Below are 17,147 nucleotides of genomic sequence, written 5' to 3'. Positions count from 1 at the left end.
ACATTATCTAGGTGTTCCTGCTCCGGCAGGGGGATTGGACTAGATGATACTGTGATTTGTTCTCTTTAAAAATTGCCATCTGAACTATAGGGTGTAAATACATATATGCAGACAAGTGATTTATTAGTGTGGTATAGCTGGTAAGTGAGGAAGTAATCAGAAAGTGTTCTTGTACTTCTTTTCAAAAGGAGAAGGTTTTTATAGAGAAAATAGTTTGAGAAATTTCCACTCAGAAACAAATAGAGAGCAGCTGGTCCTGCCATCTCACCAGTCTTACCAGGACACTTCAGCAATACAAAGGAAAAGCATGCTTTTACCTCTCAGGATTCTGCATTTCCTCGGTGACGTAGTTGAGTGTGTCCCATCCTGAGTAGGAGAAGAGGGCAGAGTGGAGAGCCAGAGCAATCATCCCTGGGTTTGTTGCCGAGCCCTCGAATGGGGCTCTCAGGTTTTCTGTTTCTCCTGTGTAAATGACAGGTGCCTCTTAGATTTCAAGGATTATGATATAGAAGGATGCTCCAGTAAAAGTCTCAGCTAACCAAAAGGAAATAAAAGCCCACTTCATCCAGGCTTCATTACTATTTGTAAAAGGGCACAGGTTGTATTTTCACTTGACATGTAGGAAATTTTCAGTCAGACTGTCAGACAGCTGCTCTTGCACAGGAAGACAGCAGAGGATATTTTCCCATGTTTTAATATTTGGATAATTCTACCAGAACTCAGCGCGTGCTCATCTCCTGGCATCACTGTCTAACCTACAGAAGGGGGGAGCCATATTGAAGTCATGCTATGCCCTGTCAGCCAGGCAGAGGCACTCCTGGAAACCCAGTTTCGGTTCCTGAATCTGTCATATTACTTTCTCATATCTGTGCTCATATCCTGAAGGCATAGTTCTCAGTGGCATGCTCTGTCCCACAAAGGTGCTTATAAAAATAAAGGTAGGAGACTTGATTTCCTTTCAAAATTCTCCTCTAGTTTAGCTCAATTGGTTGAGATGAAAACCTGCTGCAAAATAGACAAAATGTTAATGAATCTGTGTGAGCCTTCACTGTGATTCTGGAAAGGGGAGGAAAGGCTTTACTGAGTTTGCAAGAAGGAAAATCAACTATCTAATGTAACTGAAAGTGAGTTAAATATTAAGAAACACAGAAACATGCTTAAACCTATATTAAGGAAGAAAGTAAGGTCTTTGTTGTAAAATGAAACAACTTCACTTTGTGGTTAAACTAGGGAGGTTCTAGATACCATGAAAGCAATTCAGTCTTTGAAAAGCAGTAACTACAAGGAGACTGTTCAAACCGAGGAAGGTGAAGATGTACACACACTTTGCAGGAGAAAATAGTTGGAAGAAAAAAAAATCCAAAAGGACCAAGAAAACTGTTTGTTTGTTGTTTTTTTTTTCACTAAAGACAGTTCATATTCAACATCAGATACATTCAGTATAAATATTCAATGTTTAAAACGAGGTGTAACTGAGCACACCAGAAGGAATATGTCATGGCTAAAATGTCGTAACTGTTCTTTTCTTTAAAAAAGCTGCTGAGTTTCAGAGTGCATTGACCTGATCACAGCTTCCTCCAGAAGTCTACATCATTCCTCTTTCCAGTCCTTTCTGTATTTAAGTGCTCTGTTCTGCTTAAAGAAAGCAGAGATGAGACCTTGACTACCAGTAAAAACCCTCAGCATTTTGTGTTCCTCAGAGTAATGTTTCCTCTCTGCCTTTACCCTCCCTGATCGCATGAAGCAATGTGAAGGAGCTAGTGTGGGCTGTATGGATGCAGGAGCAGAGGGAATGGCCCCTTGGCCAAGCTGCATCCTGGCAGCTGCATGCCAGCTAGCAGGCTGGAAGTTTTGAAGGACACAATTTGGAAGCATAGGTAAATTTATGACTGTGGGGACAGGACATCATGGGCTCACACCTTTGTAAAACTGCAGCAGCTTCATGAGGGAAACTACTCCTTCATGGAACTGTGCATCTTCATGCCTTTAGGACTGAGTTCATTTGTTTGGGTGTCTTTAGACTTGAACAAACTGGTGACAACTGACATGCACAGATAATGGCTAAACAAAAAAGCTGTCTTAAAAGCTGTTGAAGCATTAAAGCATAACAGCTAATGCAACTGCAGCTAAGTAAAGGAGAAAGACAGCAAACATGGAAAAGTAAGCATGCTTATAAAGCTTTATAAGCTAGTTTCATCAGTAGAAAAAGATAATTCCTGATGTGAAGGGGGCAACCATCCTTATTTCAGTTGAATGGAGTGGCTATTTGGCAATTTCATGGGAAAGGAGAATGAAAAAACCTTAGTAGCTGAACAAGAGAGCTGGAGTTGGAAGAGACTTCCCTGTACCAGAGGCCCAAATCAATAAAAGCAAATCTAGTGTCATATGCAAAGATCAGAGGTAGCACAGGAATAAACTATTCTCAAGCGTTTCAGTTTATTCAGCTCAGTGCAGTTACGGCTGATATGAAGTGGCTCATCTGTCCTGTGATGTCTTACAATACCACAATGCTTCATATCACAGGCTTCTCCCTAGTTTCTAGAAACATGCACATCTCTTCACCAACAAAGGCAAGGACATGTGCCTGCCTTCCTTATGATCTCCCCTTGCAGGCTGCTGCAGTGCCTCTCTGCCATGGGTGCACCAGGGGCTGTGGTGAGAGGAGAAATGGAAAGGATGTGTCTGGCAACTTCTGCTGTGTTTTTCTGTCATAAGACAAGTAGCAACACTAGCCTTTAATCAGCACGAGTCAGAGACACCGAGGCTGACTTTAAACTAGTTAGCACTAAACTGATGTTAATTCAGCTGCTATTTGCTACTTAACTCGAGCAATGCAGAACTTGGTATGTGGTCTTCCATCCATGCAAAGGATAGAATAAAAATTAACACCCCATTGCTTAACAAGCCAAAACATTTCTGTAATCTTCCTATGACAGGCAGGGCTTTTTTTTTCCAGAAAAAAAAACCCAACATTTGATTATGTAAGTGTGAATGAGTCTGCTCTTCCTGCACTGATTTTGAAACTCATATACAGTTCATTTTTAAGAATTTAAGTAAATTAAAATGATTCTTACCTTTACCAATTTTGTAAAGGCCAACAGATATCACCAAGAAAAGGGCCATAACTTTTGCGTAAGTGAAAACATCTTGTACACGGGTTCCCCACTTTACATTGACACAATTAATAAATGTTAAGGAACCTGCAGAGAAAAAGAATATGCATGAGAGGAGCATATGCACCCGCTTGTGAAAAGGGTAAGAAGGTAAAGGACCCTGGGAGCTACCAACCTGTCAGACTCTCCTCTGTGCCCGGGGAGATCATGGAACAGACCCTCCTGGAAGCTATGCTAAGGCACATGAAGGATGGGGAGGTGATTTGCAACAGCCAGTGTGGCAGATGAGAGCTGGACATGAGCCAGCAATGTGCACTCACAACCTAGAAAGCCAATGTACCCTGGGCTGCATCAAAAGGAGTGTGACCAGCAGGTCAAGTGAGGTGACTCTGCCCCTCTACTCTGCTTTCATGAGACCCCACCTGGAGTACTGCCTCCATGGAAAATTACTTACCCTTTTGGAAGTTTTTGCTGTGTTGTACAGTTTAAGCCATTTTTAAGCACAGCCTTAAAGGAACTCATATCCTAGCTTGACAAATCCATATTTATAAGGAAAATACTTTGAGTGCAGTCCATCTACTAGGGGACATATTTGTAATGGTTATCCCTGTGTTCACCTAAAACATACAGTCGCGATAAAGTCAACTTTGTGGAGTGTCTGATTAAACTACACAATTTCTCTAGAGACAACACTCATATTAGGCAGATTATTTTTAATTCCATATGAATTTTATGATTTTTTTGTTCATTTTTTGTGATTTGCAAGAAATACAGGAGAGCATGGACCAAATGTGGGCTGCCAATTAGGCCAATGATCCATAGAGATATATGTATCTTTAATCAGCAGTCATAGTTTTCCCCAGCCAAATTGTTGTAATTCTCCTCTCTCCTCTCGTAATCACAGCTCCAAATACAATCTGTGTGAATAAAAGATTATTAGTTCCTAGGAATGTGTTTTAGAGGGGCAATAATTATTTTCCATAATAGCAGGTGAAGAAATTCAGAAAAATCTCCCTGAGTATCTCTGAGTACCTACAATTATAGCTCTTAACTTCTAGGAATCATAACTTTACTTACATATACAAGCAGCTGCAATCAACCTGACTGCATCATATGGTGGCTCACAATGAGGAAAAATTGGTTGAACAATATAGTTGGCAAACGTGATTGCTATCACTGCCTGAGTTGTTGGTTCAATAATTAGCAAGGAAGACCAGAGTCTGATGAAGGCCACAAAGCCACCAAATGCTTCCAAAATATAGGCATAACTGGCTCCAGATTTAACGATGGATGTTCCCAATTCAGCATAACACAAAGCTCCGAATAGTGAAAATATCCCACCAAGCGCCCAGATGACTAGAGAGAGTCCATAGGAAGCACTGTACATTAGAACACCTCTGGGTGATACAAATATCCCAGAGCCAATCATGTTCCCTACAATTAAAGAAACTCCATTTAGCAATGTGATTTCTTTTTTCATCTGCATTTTTTCACTTGTCTCTTCCATGCTGTCCATTTCAGCTCTTCCATGCTTAGTTTTGGATTTCTTATTGCAGCGCATTTGCCAAGGGGCTGGCATCCTCAATTATCATTACCTGAAAACAAGAGGAGAGAACATCTTTTGTAATGCACACAAATGAGATAATTAGCTTGCAAGGCAGAAAAAGTACAAAGAATAATTGTTTTGCCTGCTTTTATTTTGCAGTCCAGGAGCCACATACTAGTGAATTTACTTAACTTTCATTGTTCTGTACCTTTTGAAAGGCTAATTGTCCTTGATTATAGATCCTGAAGCTTTCATGAACTCTCAGTTCACTTTCACTGTTTACCTTGAATTGTAATTCTACCTTACGCTACTGAAGTTTCATCTTGGGGCATAAGGACACACTGTAACCCTGGAAGCATGTTCTAATAAAGCTGGAGTGTCCCCTACGGGCATCGTCTCATCCCAGGAAGAATTTTATTTCATTTTTATCTCGTTCATCAAACAACACCCATCTGAAAATTGTCTGCTGAGGAACACAAGAGAAAAGAGAGAAAAAGGTACTAAAGAGCTCTAGCCTCAGGAGGATAGCGTTAATACGGGGATAAAATGATAAAATCCATTTGCAGGTCCTGAGGGAGCGGGAAGGTAAAGTTCCTAAGCCACTGTCCATCATATTTGAAAAATCATGGCTGTCAGGTGAAATTCCCAATGTCAAGCTGTGTGGGTTGGTTGATACACTGCCTTCCAGTATCTGAAGGGAGCCTACAGGGATGCCAGAGAGGGACTCTTCATCACGGACTGTAGTGATAGGACAAGGGGCAATGGGTTAAAACTTAAACAAGGGAAGTTCAGGTTAAATGCAAGGAAAAAGGTTGTTACTATGAGGGTGGTGAGGCACTGGAACAGGCTGCCTGAAGAAGTGGAGAATGTTCCATGCCTGGCAGTCTTCAAGGCTAGTTTGGACACAGGCTTGGTCAACCTGGTCTAGTGTGAGGTAACCCTGCCCATGGCAGAGGGTTGGAACTAGATGATCATAAGGTTCTTTCTAACCCAAACCATAGAATCATAGAATAGTTAAGGTTGGAAAGGACCTTAAGATCATCCAGTTCCAACCTCCCTGCCATGGGCAGGGACACCTCACACTAGACCGTATCACCCAAGGCTCTGTCCAACCTGGCCTTGAACACCGTCAGGGATAGACCATTCACAACTTCCTTGGGCAACCCATTCCAGTGCCTCACCAACCTCACAGCAAAGAACTTCTTCCTTATATCCAATCTAAACTTCCCCCGTTTAAGTTTTAACCGTTGCCCCTTGTCCTATCACTACAGTCTCTAATGAAGAGTCCCTCTCCAGCATCCCTATAGGCCCCCTGCGGATATGGGAAGGCTGCTATGAGGTCTCCACACAGCCTTCTCTTCTCCAGGCTGAACAGCCCCAACTTTCTCAGCCTGTCTTCATACAGGAGGTGCTCCAGCCCCCTGATCATCCTGGTGGCCCTTCTCTGGACTTGTTCCAACAGCTCCATGTCCTTTTCATGTTGAGGACACCAGAACTGCACACAATACTCCAAGTGAGTTCTCACAAGAGCAGAGTAGAGGGGCAGGATCACCTCCTTCAACCTGCTGGTCCCGCTGCTCTTGATGCAGCCCAGGATTCGGTTGGCTTTATGGGCTGTGAGCGCACACTGAAGCTGGCTCATGTTCATTTTCTCATTGACCAACACCCCCAAGTCCTTCTCTGCAGGGCTGCTCTGAATCTCTTCTTTGCCCAACCTGTAGCTGTGCCTGGGATTGCTCCGACCCAGGTGTAGGACCTTGCACTTGGCATGGTTAAACTTCATGAGGTTGGCACCTGCCCACCTCACAAGCGCGTCAAGGTCCCTCTGGATGGCATTCCTTCCCTCCAGCGTATCAACCAAACCACACAGCTTGGTGTCATCAGCAAACTTGCTGAGGGCGCACTCAATCCCACTGTCCATGTCGCTGAGAAAGATGTCAACAAGACTGGTCCCAACACCCATCCCTGAGGGACACCACTCGTTACTGGTCTCCAGATGGACATTGAGCCATTGACCACAACTCTTTGCATGCAGCCATCCAGCCAGTTCTTTATCCACCAAGTGGTCCACCTATCAAATTGATGTCTCTCCAATTTAGAGACAAGGATATCGTGTGGGACAGTGTCAAATGATTTGCACAAGTCCAGGTAGATGACATCCAGTGCTCTACCCCTGTCCATCAGTTCCATAGCCCCATCATAGAAGGCTACCAAATTGGTCAGGCAGGATTTCCTCTTAGTGTAGCCATGCTGGCTGTCACCAAGCACCTTGTTGTTTTTCATGTGCTTTAGCATGCCTTCCAGGAGAATCTGCTCCAAGATTTTGCCAGGCACAGAGGTGAGACTGACTGGTCTGTAATTCCCCGGGTCATCCATTTTCCCCTTCATGAAAATGGGGGTTATATTTCCCTTTTTCCAGTCATCGGGATCTTCACCTGACTGCCATGATTTCTCAAATATGATGGACAGTGGATCAGCAACTTCCTTCGCCAGCTCCTTTGTTACCCATGGATGGATTTCATCAGGTCCCATGGACTTGTGTACATTCAAATTCTTAATATGGTCTCGAACCAGATCCTCTCCTACAGTGGGCCTAGGGTCTTCATTCTCACAGTCCCTGCGCCTGCCTTCCAAGACTTGGGTCAGAGCATTTGCCAGTGAAGACAGAGGCAAAGAAGTCATTCAGAACCTCAGCCTTCTCCAAATCCAGGGTAGCCAGTTTTCCTGAGAGCTTCCTGAGGGGGCCCATGTTGTCCGTAGTCTGTCTTTTATTTGCAATGTACCTATAGAATCCCTTCCTGTTATCTTTCACATCCCTAGCCAAGTTTAATTCTAACTGGGCCTTAGCTTTCCTAACCTGGTCCCTAGCTTCCCAGACAACATCCCTGTACTCTTCCCATGCCACCTGTCCTTGCTTCCACATTTTATAAGCCTCTTTTTTTTCCTCTGAGTTCCCTCAGCAGCTCCTTATCCATCCAAGGAGGTCTCCTGGTCCTCCTGCTGCACTTCCTTCTAGTCAGGAGACAACACTCCTGAGTTTGTAGCAGGTGATGTTTGAATATCAACCAACAGTCTTGCCCCCCCCCTGCCCTTTAGGGCTATAATTCTGTGACTCTAAGAAAAGAGTTTTGGCTGTTCCTAGAGATGACATTGCTGCTGCAGTGAATTATGCATGTTGATTATTAATCTCACTTGACCTCTGGGTAGGAGCCACTAGCATGCATAGGGATTGAGTTTTGAACACTCTGTCCTTGGAACACTTTTGTGTAAGAGTCCTGCAAACACAACTGTAAAAGCTTCCCACTCTGGTGCTTGCATGGCAGGATCCAATTATGCTGGGAGCTGGGAAAAACAATGTAACTGCCTAGCTGCATGGATAAATCATCCTTGTGCACACATCACACCCTGTGGGGCTGAGGTACTTAGGAATGGGGAAGGGAAATGCGACTGCCATGACTGCAGTGACTGTCTCGGTTCTTGGGTCCTGCTGACTCATAATGGTGCTTAGTTAGAACAAAGAATTTTTCTGGGGCCTGTCTCAAAAGAAATTTATTTCTCTTTTCCTTCTCTAGCTCCACATACACTCCACATACTTCCAAAAAACCTTCCTCAAAATCCTATGAATTAAAGCCAAGTTCTCTCAGTAGATCAAAGCTCCTCCATGCAACACTGGCCAAAAACATCTGGTCACAAATTTATGTTGTTAAAACATGTGTCAATGGTGAGTTTAAAATGAACAACCTCCCCTCCCCAAACTTTCTGAAAGGTTTGCTTTCCTTCATTAAACATGTCTGGTTTAGCAATCCTGAATAATTTATAATTACATGTGCTCTTTTCCAGCTTTTTTTTGGGGCAACTCAGTTTCCTAGTTGATCAAATAACTAAGGAAGTGTGATGAGAATTAAAGATTAAAAGATGTCAAACTATCTTTAAAGATTAAACACTTTTCTCATTCCAATGGCACTTTCTCTAACCACAGGAGCACTGTGGGAACATGGTAGTAAAGTTAAATATTAATTTGCCAGAGGTGTTCAAGCGTGATTAGTGAGTCTCCCGTGTTTTGCTGATGGATGCCACACACATGTGGCTCCTTTTACGTCTCACTTTGTCCCTTTAAGAAAAAATATGTCACCTTGGTCTGGGAGGGAGGAATTATAGGAGCTACTACTTCCAGAACCTCCTGGCTCTGTTTCTGCTTTTCATGGCTATGTGAAATGTTGGCAGAAACACCCTCTGGTGATTGTAGGTGTTCAGACAGCCTATCAGGACACAGCATGCTGGAAACTTGGGCAGAACTCTGTATTAATACTCCTTGGGCAGCTGGGCTAGTTTAAAATTAGCTCATGCTTTTTGTGCCTCATCTGGGATATTTAAATTTTTTATTTTATTTTTAATGTGGGTATTCAGAGCTTTGTCTCTGAGCCAGGATGAACAAATATTTAGGTGGGTACTGCTCAAAGGGAGTGAGAATTTAAAATGCAGCAGTTCTGGAGGGAATGTGAATGTGAAGCTATGCCAGTAGTGATCAAACCCAATGGCTACCATTTTTCCTCAGATGAAGTCTCAATGACAAATTAGATAAATATATGTTCCTGTAAAGTAGGATACATAAATACATAATGCAATTGACAGGTTGTAACTTGTAGAGGTAACTTGCATACGTGATATCCAACCTGAACTTTGATGTCTAGTTGGATAACCTGGTAGCTAAAGGGAATTTGAGCATTTAAAGTGGCAATGCTACTTACCAACTAGTAGAACTTTCACAATCTGTAGCTTTCGTGAGAGTACAAAGGTAAAGTTCAAATTATTGTCTTAACACTGTGTTTTGCGTTCTTTTTTATTCTCTATTTCAGATCTCTTATAGGAAATATTTTTTCACAAATAAGTGACTCTGGATAAGCCCATTTAAAAAGAAAAAGAAGAAAAAACAGTTAAAACTTCTATACTTTGTTGGATGTCACATTAGCAACACTTTTAACCAAACTCTGAATTAAGTCCATGAATAGGTACAGCCTAAGAATCAAAGGATAAGAGATTCAGTTTTCAGAACCAAGATGTGTAACTTCACTGTAGTTATGTTAGCCCAATTTACATCTGCTGAAAATATGCAAGAATGTAGCAACTGAGAACAAAATCTTTCAAACAGCTTCTGCCTCTCCCTTTGCTGCCCCTTTCCCCACTCCCTCCACCAAGCCAATAGCAATATTCCCCTTAGCTTTGACAGTGCACTGATTTTGTTCAGTGGAGTCACAATGTTGAAGCTTTTATTAATTTTCTCATTCAGGACTATGTCTTCCTTAAATAAATAAGATTTGACTGAGGCACGAATCATGCTAGTTCTCAGCAAAGTTTTCATGCAACAATCAGAGGACTGGAGTACCCCTCCTATGAAGACAGGCTGAGAGATTTGGGCATGTTCAGCCTGGAGAAAAGGCTCCAGGGAAACTTTATAGAAGCTTCCAGCACCTAAAGCGGGCCTACATAAAGAGTGCTGGAGAGAGGCTTTTTACAAGGGCATGTAGTGACAAGACAAGGGTGAATGGCTTTAAACTGGAAGAGGTGAGATTTAGATTGGGTATTAGGAAGGAATTCTTTACTGTGGGGGTAGTGAGGCACTGGCACAGGTTGCCCAGAGAAGCTGTGGCTGCCCCATCCCTGGCAGTGTTCAAGGCCAATTTGGATGGGGCTTTGAGCAACCCAGTGTAGTGGAAGGTGTCCCTGCCCATGGCAGGGGCGCTGGAACAAGATGATCTTTAAAAGTCCCTTCCAACCCAAACCATTCTATGATTCTATGATTAAACAGTTTCCTCTACAGGTCTTCCTGTATAATAGCAAAAAGAGAAGATTTTTTTGTGTAATGTGTAAGAAATTTACTGCTGTTACAATCCAGGCAGTGATGAAAACAATTTGAGGATATGCCTAATCTCTGTCACTATGGTTCCTTCATTTTGCTGTTCCGATTCTACTGAACCTGGGCTGTAGTCCTGCCCTACTGTCATCACTGTCACTTCATCCTCATGTTACCACCTCCGCTTTCTGAGGCCATCACTGCTGCTCCTGCTTTGAGCTTGTTTGCAAAAAAAACTAAGAAGCCTAGCTGTTCAAGCATGACTCTGTTTCTGTCACTTGGGCAACTCTGTAGGTCACATTTTGAAGGTGCACGTAATCCAAATGACAGTATGAGCTAAGGTCTGGGAAGGCTTATGTGCTGGGAGCAACCACCAGAGCTGTAACAAACTGACTTCTTGCAGGGGGGTTGCCATTTTTGGTTAGAAAATCCTGTATTATGATAGGTAACAAATCCCTACAGTGAATCCTCTATCAGACAGGAATGCAGAATGGCTTCCTGAGAATGGAAAAACTTAATTTATGCAGTAATTAAGAAAGGGAGGTTTGTTGCATCCTGGCATTCTGCTTTAGCATATTTGAGTACTTAGAGGCTAATTCTACTGCAAAAATAAAAAAAATATGGCAGCAAAAATATTAAGTACAGGTATTTTTCTGTGATTTTTGTAGCTCTTCTCTATGAAGTCTGAGGGTAATGACATAAAAGGTTCCTACATGAAGGAAGGTCCCTGCTCTGTTGGTCCCCCTGGCCTGAGACAAGCAGAAAGAGCTACCGCTTTCTGGAAATCAGAGATTCAGATAGGCATCAACATGCTGATGTGCCTCAGAGGCTGCAGCAGTCTAAACAAAACAGCTGCAAACACTTGCCTGTGCCTTGTGTCAGCCAGTGCTCTCTGCTACAGAACTTCAGAGCCCTGTTTTCATTCAGGTCCTCCTCTTCCTTAGGGGTTCCCTTAACTAATGCAGGAAAGTGTCTTAGCAAGAAAACAGAATGACTTGAGAGCACAAACAGCCATAATGGCCCTAAATCCTTTGCAGTCTTATGTTTACCTCCTACCTGTATGCACAAAGAGCATCAGAAAGGAACTTGTAGACCGACACCTGAGAAGTTAAAGAAAACAATTGCTCCACACACAGGTAATTCTCAATAGCTAATTTTTTAGTCAAGCCACTGCCAGAAAACACACATAAAAGTGAAGGAAGAAGGGACAGCTTGATAGTAGTTGAAAACCAGAGCTGAAATAAAAACCAGTTCTTCCATAAATTAGTGTAGGACTGGTTTGGTAGGGCACAATTGCTCAGACACTTTCCATCCTTTAGGGACTTACAGCCTCATGAGTGATTGCCTCCTTCTTTAGGAGGTAATTACCTTTGCTAAATGTTTCTACAAGGCTTGGCCAGGAGTTATGGAAGTGTGACATTCTCAGCTTTTAATTCAAGAAAACTGCCAAATAAATCAGAGGATCTCTCTTAGATAACACATATTGTTCTATTCAGCAGATTCCCTTCTAAACTGAGGGCATTCAAAAGTCATCTCCTATCAAAGATGCTGGAACATGCTGGACATCAAGCATACACCTTAATATTATTCCAGATAATTTCATGGCTCTTTCTTTAGGTGATTATTGTCTACTGCCACATAATGTTTAATAATGAAAGTCTGCTATGCCATCAATGAACATAGCAAATCAAACCAGGCAATAAAAGTGATAACTGGAGGCCATGATTGCAGGTAGGCAACAGGGAGATCAGATGCTGAGAACACCCTAGGTTTGCTTGATGCAGCAGAAAGGCCAAGCCCTGACCCCCAGAAAAGATGAAGTTGCAAATGCTCCATGCCTGGCGGTGTTCAAGGCCAGGTTGGACAGAACCTTGAGTGACATGGTTTAGTGTGAGGTGTCCCTGCCCATGGCAGGGGTATTGGAACTTGATGATCTTAAGGTCCTTTCCAACACAAACCAGTATGTGATTCTGTGATTCTGTAAAGCCCTAATATTTTCTTGTTTCAGTTAGAAAATTAATGACAATAAGGATGACATTTAAAAACAAAACCTAGCATATTTTAATTATGTTTATATTAGAAAGCAATATATGTATAGAAAGCTATTTTTAAAGGCATGAGCAATCTCTTATTTTCTCCATTTACACTCTGGGTAATTCTCTCCCACATGTAACAGATTAACTTAAAATAAAAACTCCTCCAATTATGGACATTTATATTAATCAAAAATGTGTAGATGATGTGTAGTCTTCAAAACATGCTTAGCATGAGAATCAACAGGTCTTAAAGTAGCAGATTATACTGCTGAACATTTTTCAGTGAGAAGGGAGATAAAGCAAACAAATCAAATTATACATTATGAAGGAGCAGCATAAAATAAAACACTGTTAGCAATAACAATAATGAAACCAACAAAAAATCCACTTTGATCTCCTCTGAAGAAAACATATCCCACTCAATAGGAAACAAGCATATTTCCTTTTGGTTTTTGAATTCTATGTTTATGATAATTTTCAGTGAATTAATGCTTCATATGCTCCAATTTCATTACTGTGCTCAGAGGATGGATTTCCCCTAGGAGAAACAGAGGATATTTGAGAGAAAAGCTACTGCAGTCCAAATATAAGAAAAGTATTTTAAAGAGAAGGTAGCAGCTTACCAGAGGGTAGGTGATATGCTTGCTTCCCTTAGCAGGAAGGCTACTGTAATCGAATAGTGACTGTCTAGCTGCTGCTCTAAATAGGCACACATTTGTTTCACCAGGGTGGGTGGGTGGATTAAGACTAACACGAATAGCCTCTTCTCTCACTTTCAGTTTAGCCTTGCCTTTAGTTGCTGTTTTTATTGCAGTAGCATGAATACTAAAATCAATGACAGCTTTAAAGAAAGAAGATCCCAGACTCTCCTGGAATGCGGTTTCTCCATACAGCCTCGACTGAGGTCATTAGCAGGCAAGAAGCATCAGTTTAAATATCCACTGCTCTATTTTCCTTAGAAAGTTGTGATAGAAATAAGACAAAAGGAATTTTTTGGAAAAAAATATCTTTCATCTATGCATCACTGAAACCTAGAGCATTTTCCTAGGTGTTAATGTGAAACAAATGCTGTCTAATTCCTTGTTAATTTAAAAAGTCACAATGAGACTTCTTACTAACACTGTACACAAAGAACACATCTATTCTCTTGGTGCAATTGGACAAAACAGAAAGATTTTCACTTGGGGAGACTAGTAAAGAGTGGTAGTTAACTGAAAATCACAGGTATTATTTAATTTCAAACAACCCAATATTTTTGTTTACTTTTTTTAAAATACAAATTTTCTTTGAAATTTAATCTACTTATTGTTAAATATTTATCAACTCAGTTATTTTTCTGAACTGGAGAATTATGTATCTGTGGCTTTTCTAATTTATGACATAATAATATACAAACCAGGCTGATCTGGTGTTAAGATCTTATTTTAAATAAAGAAACTTTAAAATAGTATTTATGATAACAAATAAGCAAAGAAAGAAATTACATACCCAGCGTAATCAGCTTTGTCTTCTGAAACAATGTGGTGCCCTTACTATGAAGTACTTTTGGAAAGCCAGTACGGTATACAGCACAGTATTTCCAAAACAAGTAAACATCCAGAAAATAAGGCTTTCTCGGCAGAGCAAAAAGTTAATGAATTCAAGAGCACTAACCTGGGATTTTCCTCTTCCATGAACGACAAGTCTAAATAGTAGGGCAAAAATTTGTACTTACGTGTCAAAGAGCATCTGGAAGGAGCTGATCCAGCAAGTCTTAAGTCACGGGACTGAGTAGAGGCACCAGATAACAGGACTTCATCAGAATGGGCGACTAATCCATGTAGGAAAGTGAAACAATTAAATTCAAGCACAAATATTCCTCCAGTTAGCCTCAGTAATCCAACTTGAAAACAAGCAGGAAAGTTGCATCATATTGCGCGTTCCATACTGTAACCCTCAATGACCCAAATGAATAATAGAAACAGCCCAAGTCTTTCTACTGAAAGTCAGTGCTCCTCCTATTTCTTCCTTTTAAAGTAACATCTTGTAAAAATACGCTTTCCTTCTAGAATGAGACAGGTCTACAGTTAATGTTTACACAGAAATGGCTGCCCTTTTTCGAAACACTATTCAAAGACAGGAACAACAAGTATTTTGAATAAATAGCTTCCAAGTTGCTTTAGTTTTATCTATGAAGGATGGTTATTTATTCCTGAGAGCTCTTTAAGTCTGCCTGAAAAGATTGCATAATTCCAGCTGCCTGCAAGTGTGTGGTTACGTACTTTATAATATATCAAGAACATTTTGGCAACAGAATTGTTTTGCAGGGCTGCTGGTCTCTGCTGGAAGAACAGAGAGGCTGAGAACAATGTTCCTTAATCAGGATCTCTGTCATTTTTAAATCTTTTTCTTTGGTCAGGGCAGTGTTAAGAAACTATATTCTAAAAACTAGAATGCATATTTTCAAGGAAGTATAACTACTTTCATTCTGAAATTCAAACTTGAATTTGTGCTGTTTCCAATCTGGGTCATGAAACTGTTTTTTTGATGGTGTGCTACGCTGTGCTGTCCTCAGACATTTGCCCCCTCTTAGAGCTTTAGTGCACCTTTATATTTTTCATATATCCTTCTACAGAGCCAGCCTCAGCCCTTTGTTTTAATTCTGTAAAGGCTGCATGCTAGAAGGTGAACCAAAATGTTTTCTTCATTAATATTACTTTGGTCTGACCCTGGTGGTTACGTCCTGCTTGACATTTCCCACAGATTTACAGTAACAGCACATAACTCAGCACTGAGCAATCACAAAGCATGCAGACTGCATGAAAACTTTCTTGATTGCACCTATCTTGCATTTTACATATGTAGGATGGATATCGTAAAGAAGTGAATATGACTTCCTTTATAACATATGCTTCTCATTCATTTTTACAGTCTTGCAGAACTTGGCTAGCACTTCTGCAGTGATGATTCTCCTGTGCCACCTTACTGCTCATAGCAATTCTTCTGTGTGTTACAGCTACACAAATAGGCATTTGCTTATGGAACAGCAAAGTGAGGTATGCTTGCCTGAATAAGCACGTGACATTTTCTGGTTTACTGCTTATACGTTCATAACTGTTCAGGAAGGTTTTTCATACTCTGCACCGGAAACAAGAGTACCTCAATTATTTCCAGAGCCCTCTTCATTCATACCATTTTCCATATGCAGCGAACAGTTCAGCTGCATGTCTGCCAAGTCCTCCACTCCCTCCTGTTCCTTACCACTGCTGGCTGCATCTTGCAGCTCAGCCAGCACAGGGTCCTTCAGTCCTCATCTATAACAGATGCATTTACAATTAATCCCAAGTGCACAAAATACTGTTTGTGTTGGAAGGTGTGTGTGGGAAACCAACCAGCTTTTCAAAGATTAGCCTTCCCAAGTGCTTGCAAGCCTTTCTCTCACAGACCAGGGTCCCATCTGCCACATCCACAGAACTGGCATGATTTCAGCACATGCCAGACTTGGGCTTCCTGTCAGAGTTGTGCATGCACTGTATGACTGTGCCTGGCTGTCCTCACTGACCCTGGACTTGCCACAGTCAAAATCAGTGCTGAGTGTTCCAGTTACACAGAAATTCCGTTCCTCTTTTATAGCACTGGAGTTAAACAACAGAAGAAGCATCAGACTTTGACGTGTTGGCTCATATGTCAGCTCCACACACCCTTCACACACCCTGTGTTGATCAGGCACACAGCCTTCATTTCCCCCCTCCATGGCTACCCCAAAGCTTCCTCCTTACCCCTTCTTCTGTGCCCCTCAAGTCCCGAGTGTGGCTGTCCCCTCCTCCATTTCACTCTTGAAGAAATGCGTGTGCCTAACATGTTGGAGAAGGCAGATTTATGGATTCTACTCCTTTGTGGAGGGAGGTTCAGGGTCCAAGGAAAGAAGAGGGAGATTGGACTGAGCTCTTCTATTGAGTGGCCTCAGGGTTTCCTTGGAGGAGTGGGCTTTGGCTAGAAATATTTTACCTATGCTGTGTTCTGATAAATTAAAACCTGGTTTTGGTTTTTCCATTTTTTTTTTTTTTTCACTAGTTTTGAAGCCACCTGGGTAAAAGTCACAAAAGCTTTCTGAAATGACCTGAAATAAATAGCACATACCTTTTCCTCTCAGGTGGCCCCATTTCTGCATCAACATGTTAACATCATCTTTCAGACAAAAACGGGTGGCAGAGATGTTGTCCAGAGGTTAGGCAGGTTAGACCCATTCACATCACTTCCAGCCTGGCAGGGCAGTGTATACTTGATCTTTGTATGTACCCAAACTACTGCTCATCATGTAAGTACTAAAAATAAAATTGAATTAGAAGTTTGATCCAGCAACATGAGATGAGAAGTATTTACAAAGATAAGGGAGGCATTAACTAAGAAAATGTAAAAGAGGTATGAACTAAGCATGCTTTTATATAAGATGTATGGGGATCTCATCCTACTATGACTTCAAGAAGAGTTGAAGTGGTTATAACCAAATAATGTAAAAGGTTACAGCTGCATTCTTTCTAATATATCAGTTCACAGCAGAACAAAGATGATCAGCATGATGCCCTTGGGCTCCTCTTTGGACTGACAATCTTCTTACACAG

General features: G+C 41.5%; 1 protein-coding gene across 4 annotated transcripts in view; it reads right to left on the bottom strand.

Annotated features, from left to right (window-relative positions):
* The window catches only part of LOC130595874 (Y+L amino acid transporter 2-like), a 28,146-nt gene extending 13,150 nt beyond the window's left edge, over positions 1-14,996 (bottom strand). The window contains exons 1-4 of one of the 4 annotated variants that reach the window (XM_057402960.1): positions 14,261-14,996; positions 4,191-4,708; positions 3,075-3,200; positions 318-462 (exon numbers count right to left, since the gene is read on the bottom strand). In XM_057402960.1, the coding sequence (XP_057258943.1) occupies positions 318-462; positions 3,075-3,200; positions 4,191-4,692 (773 nt within the window). In that variant the 5' untranslated portion in view covers positions 4,693-4,708; positions 14,261-14,996. Of the gene's footprint in view, positions 1-317; positions 463-3,074; positions 3,201-4,190; positions 4,709-13,169; positions 13,364-14,030; positions 14,205-14,260 lie in introns of those variants that run through there. The other 3 variants (XM_057402962.1, XM_057402958.1, XM_057402961.1) reach the window with 3 other exon arrangements.
* Positions 14,997-17,147: the final 2,151 nt, after the last annotated feature.

Source organism: Pezoporus wallicus, unplaced genomic scaffold (genome assembly GCF_028554395.1).
Source record: "Pezoporus wallicus isolate ANWC-B61680 ecotype Strahan unplaced genomic scaffold, APGP_CSIRO_Pwel_v1 contig_2456, whole genome shotgun sequence".
In the NCBI taxonomy this organism is placed as follows: Eukaryota; Metazoa; Chordata; class Aves; order Psittaciformes; family Psittacidae; genus Pezoporus; species Pezoporus wallicus.
This window is presented reverse-complemented; position numbering and strand designations above follow the sequence as displayed.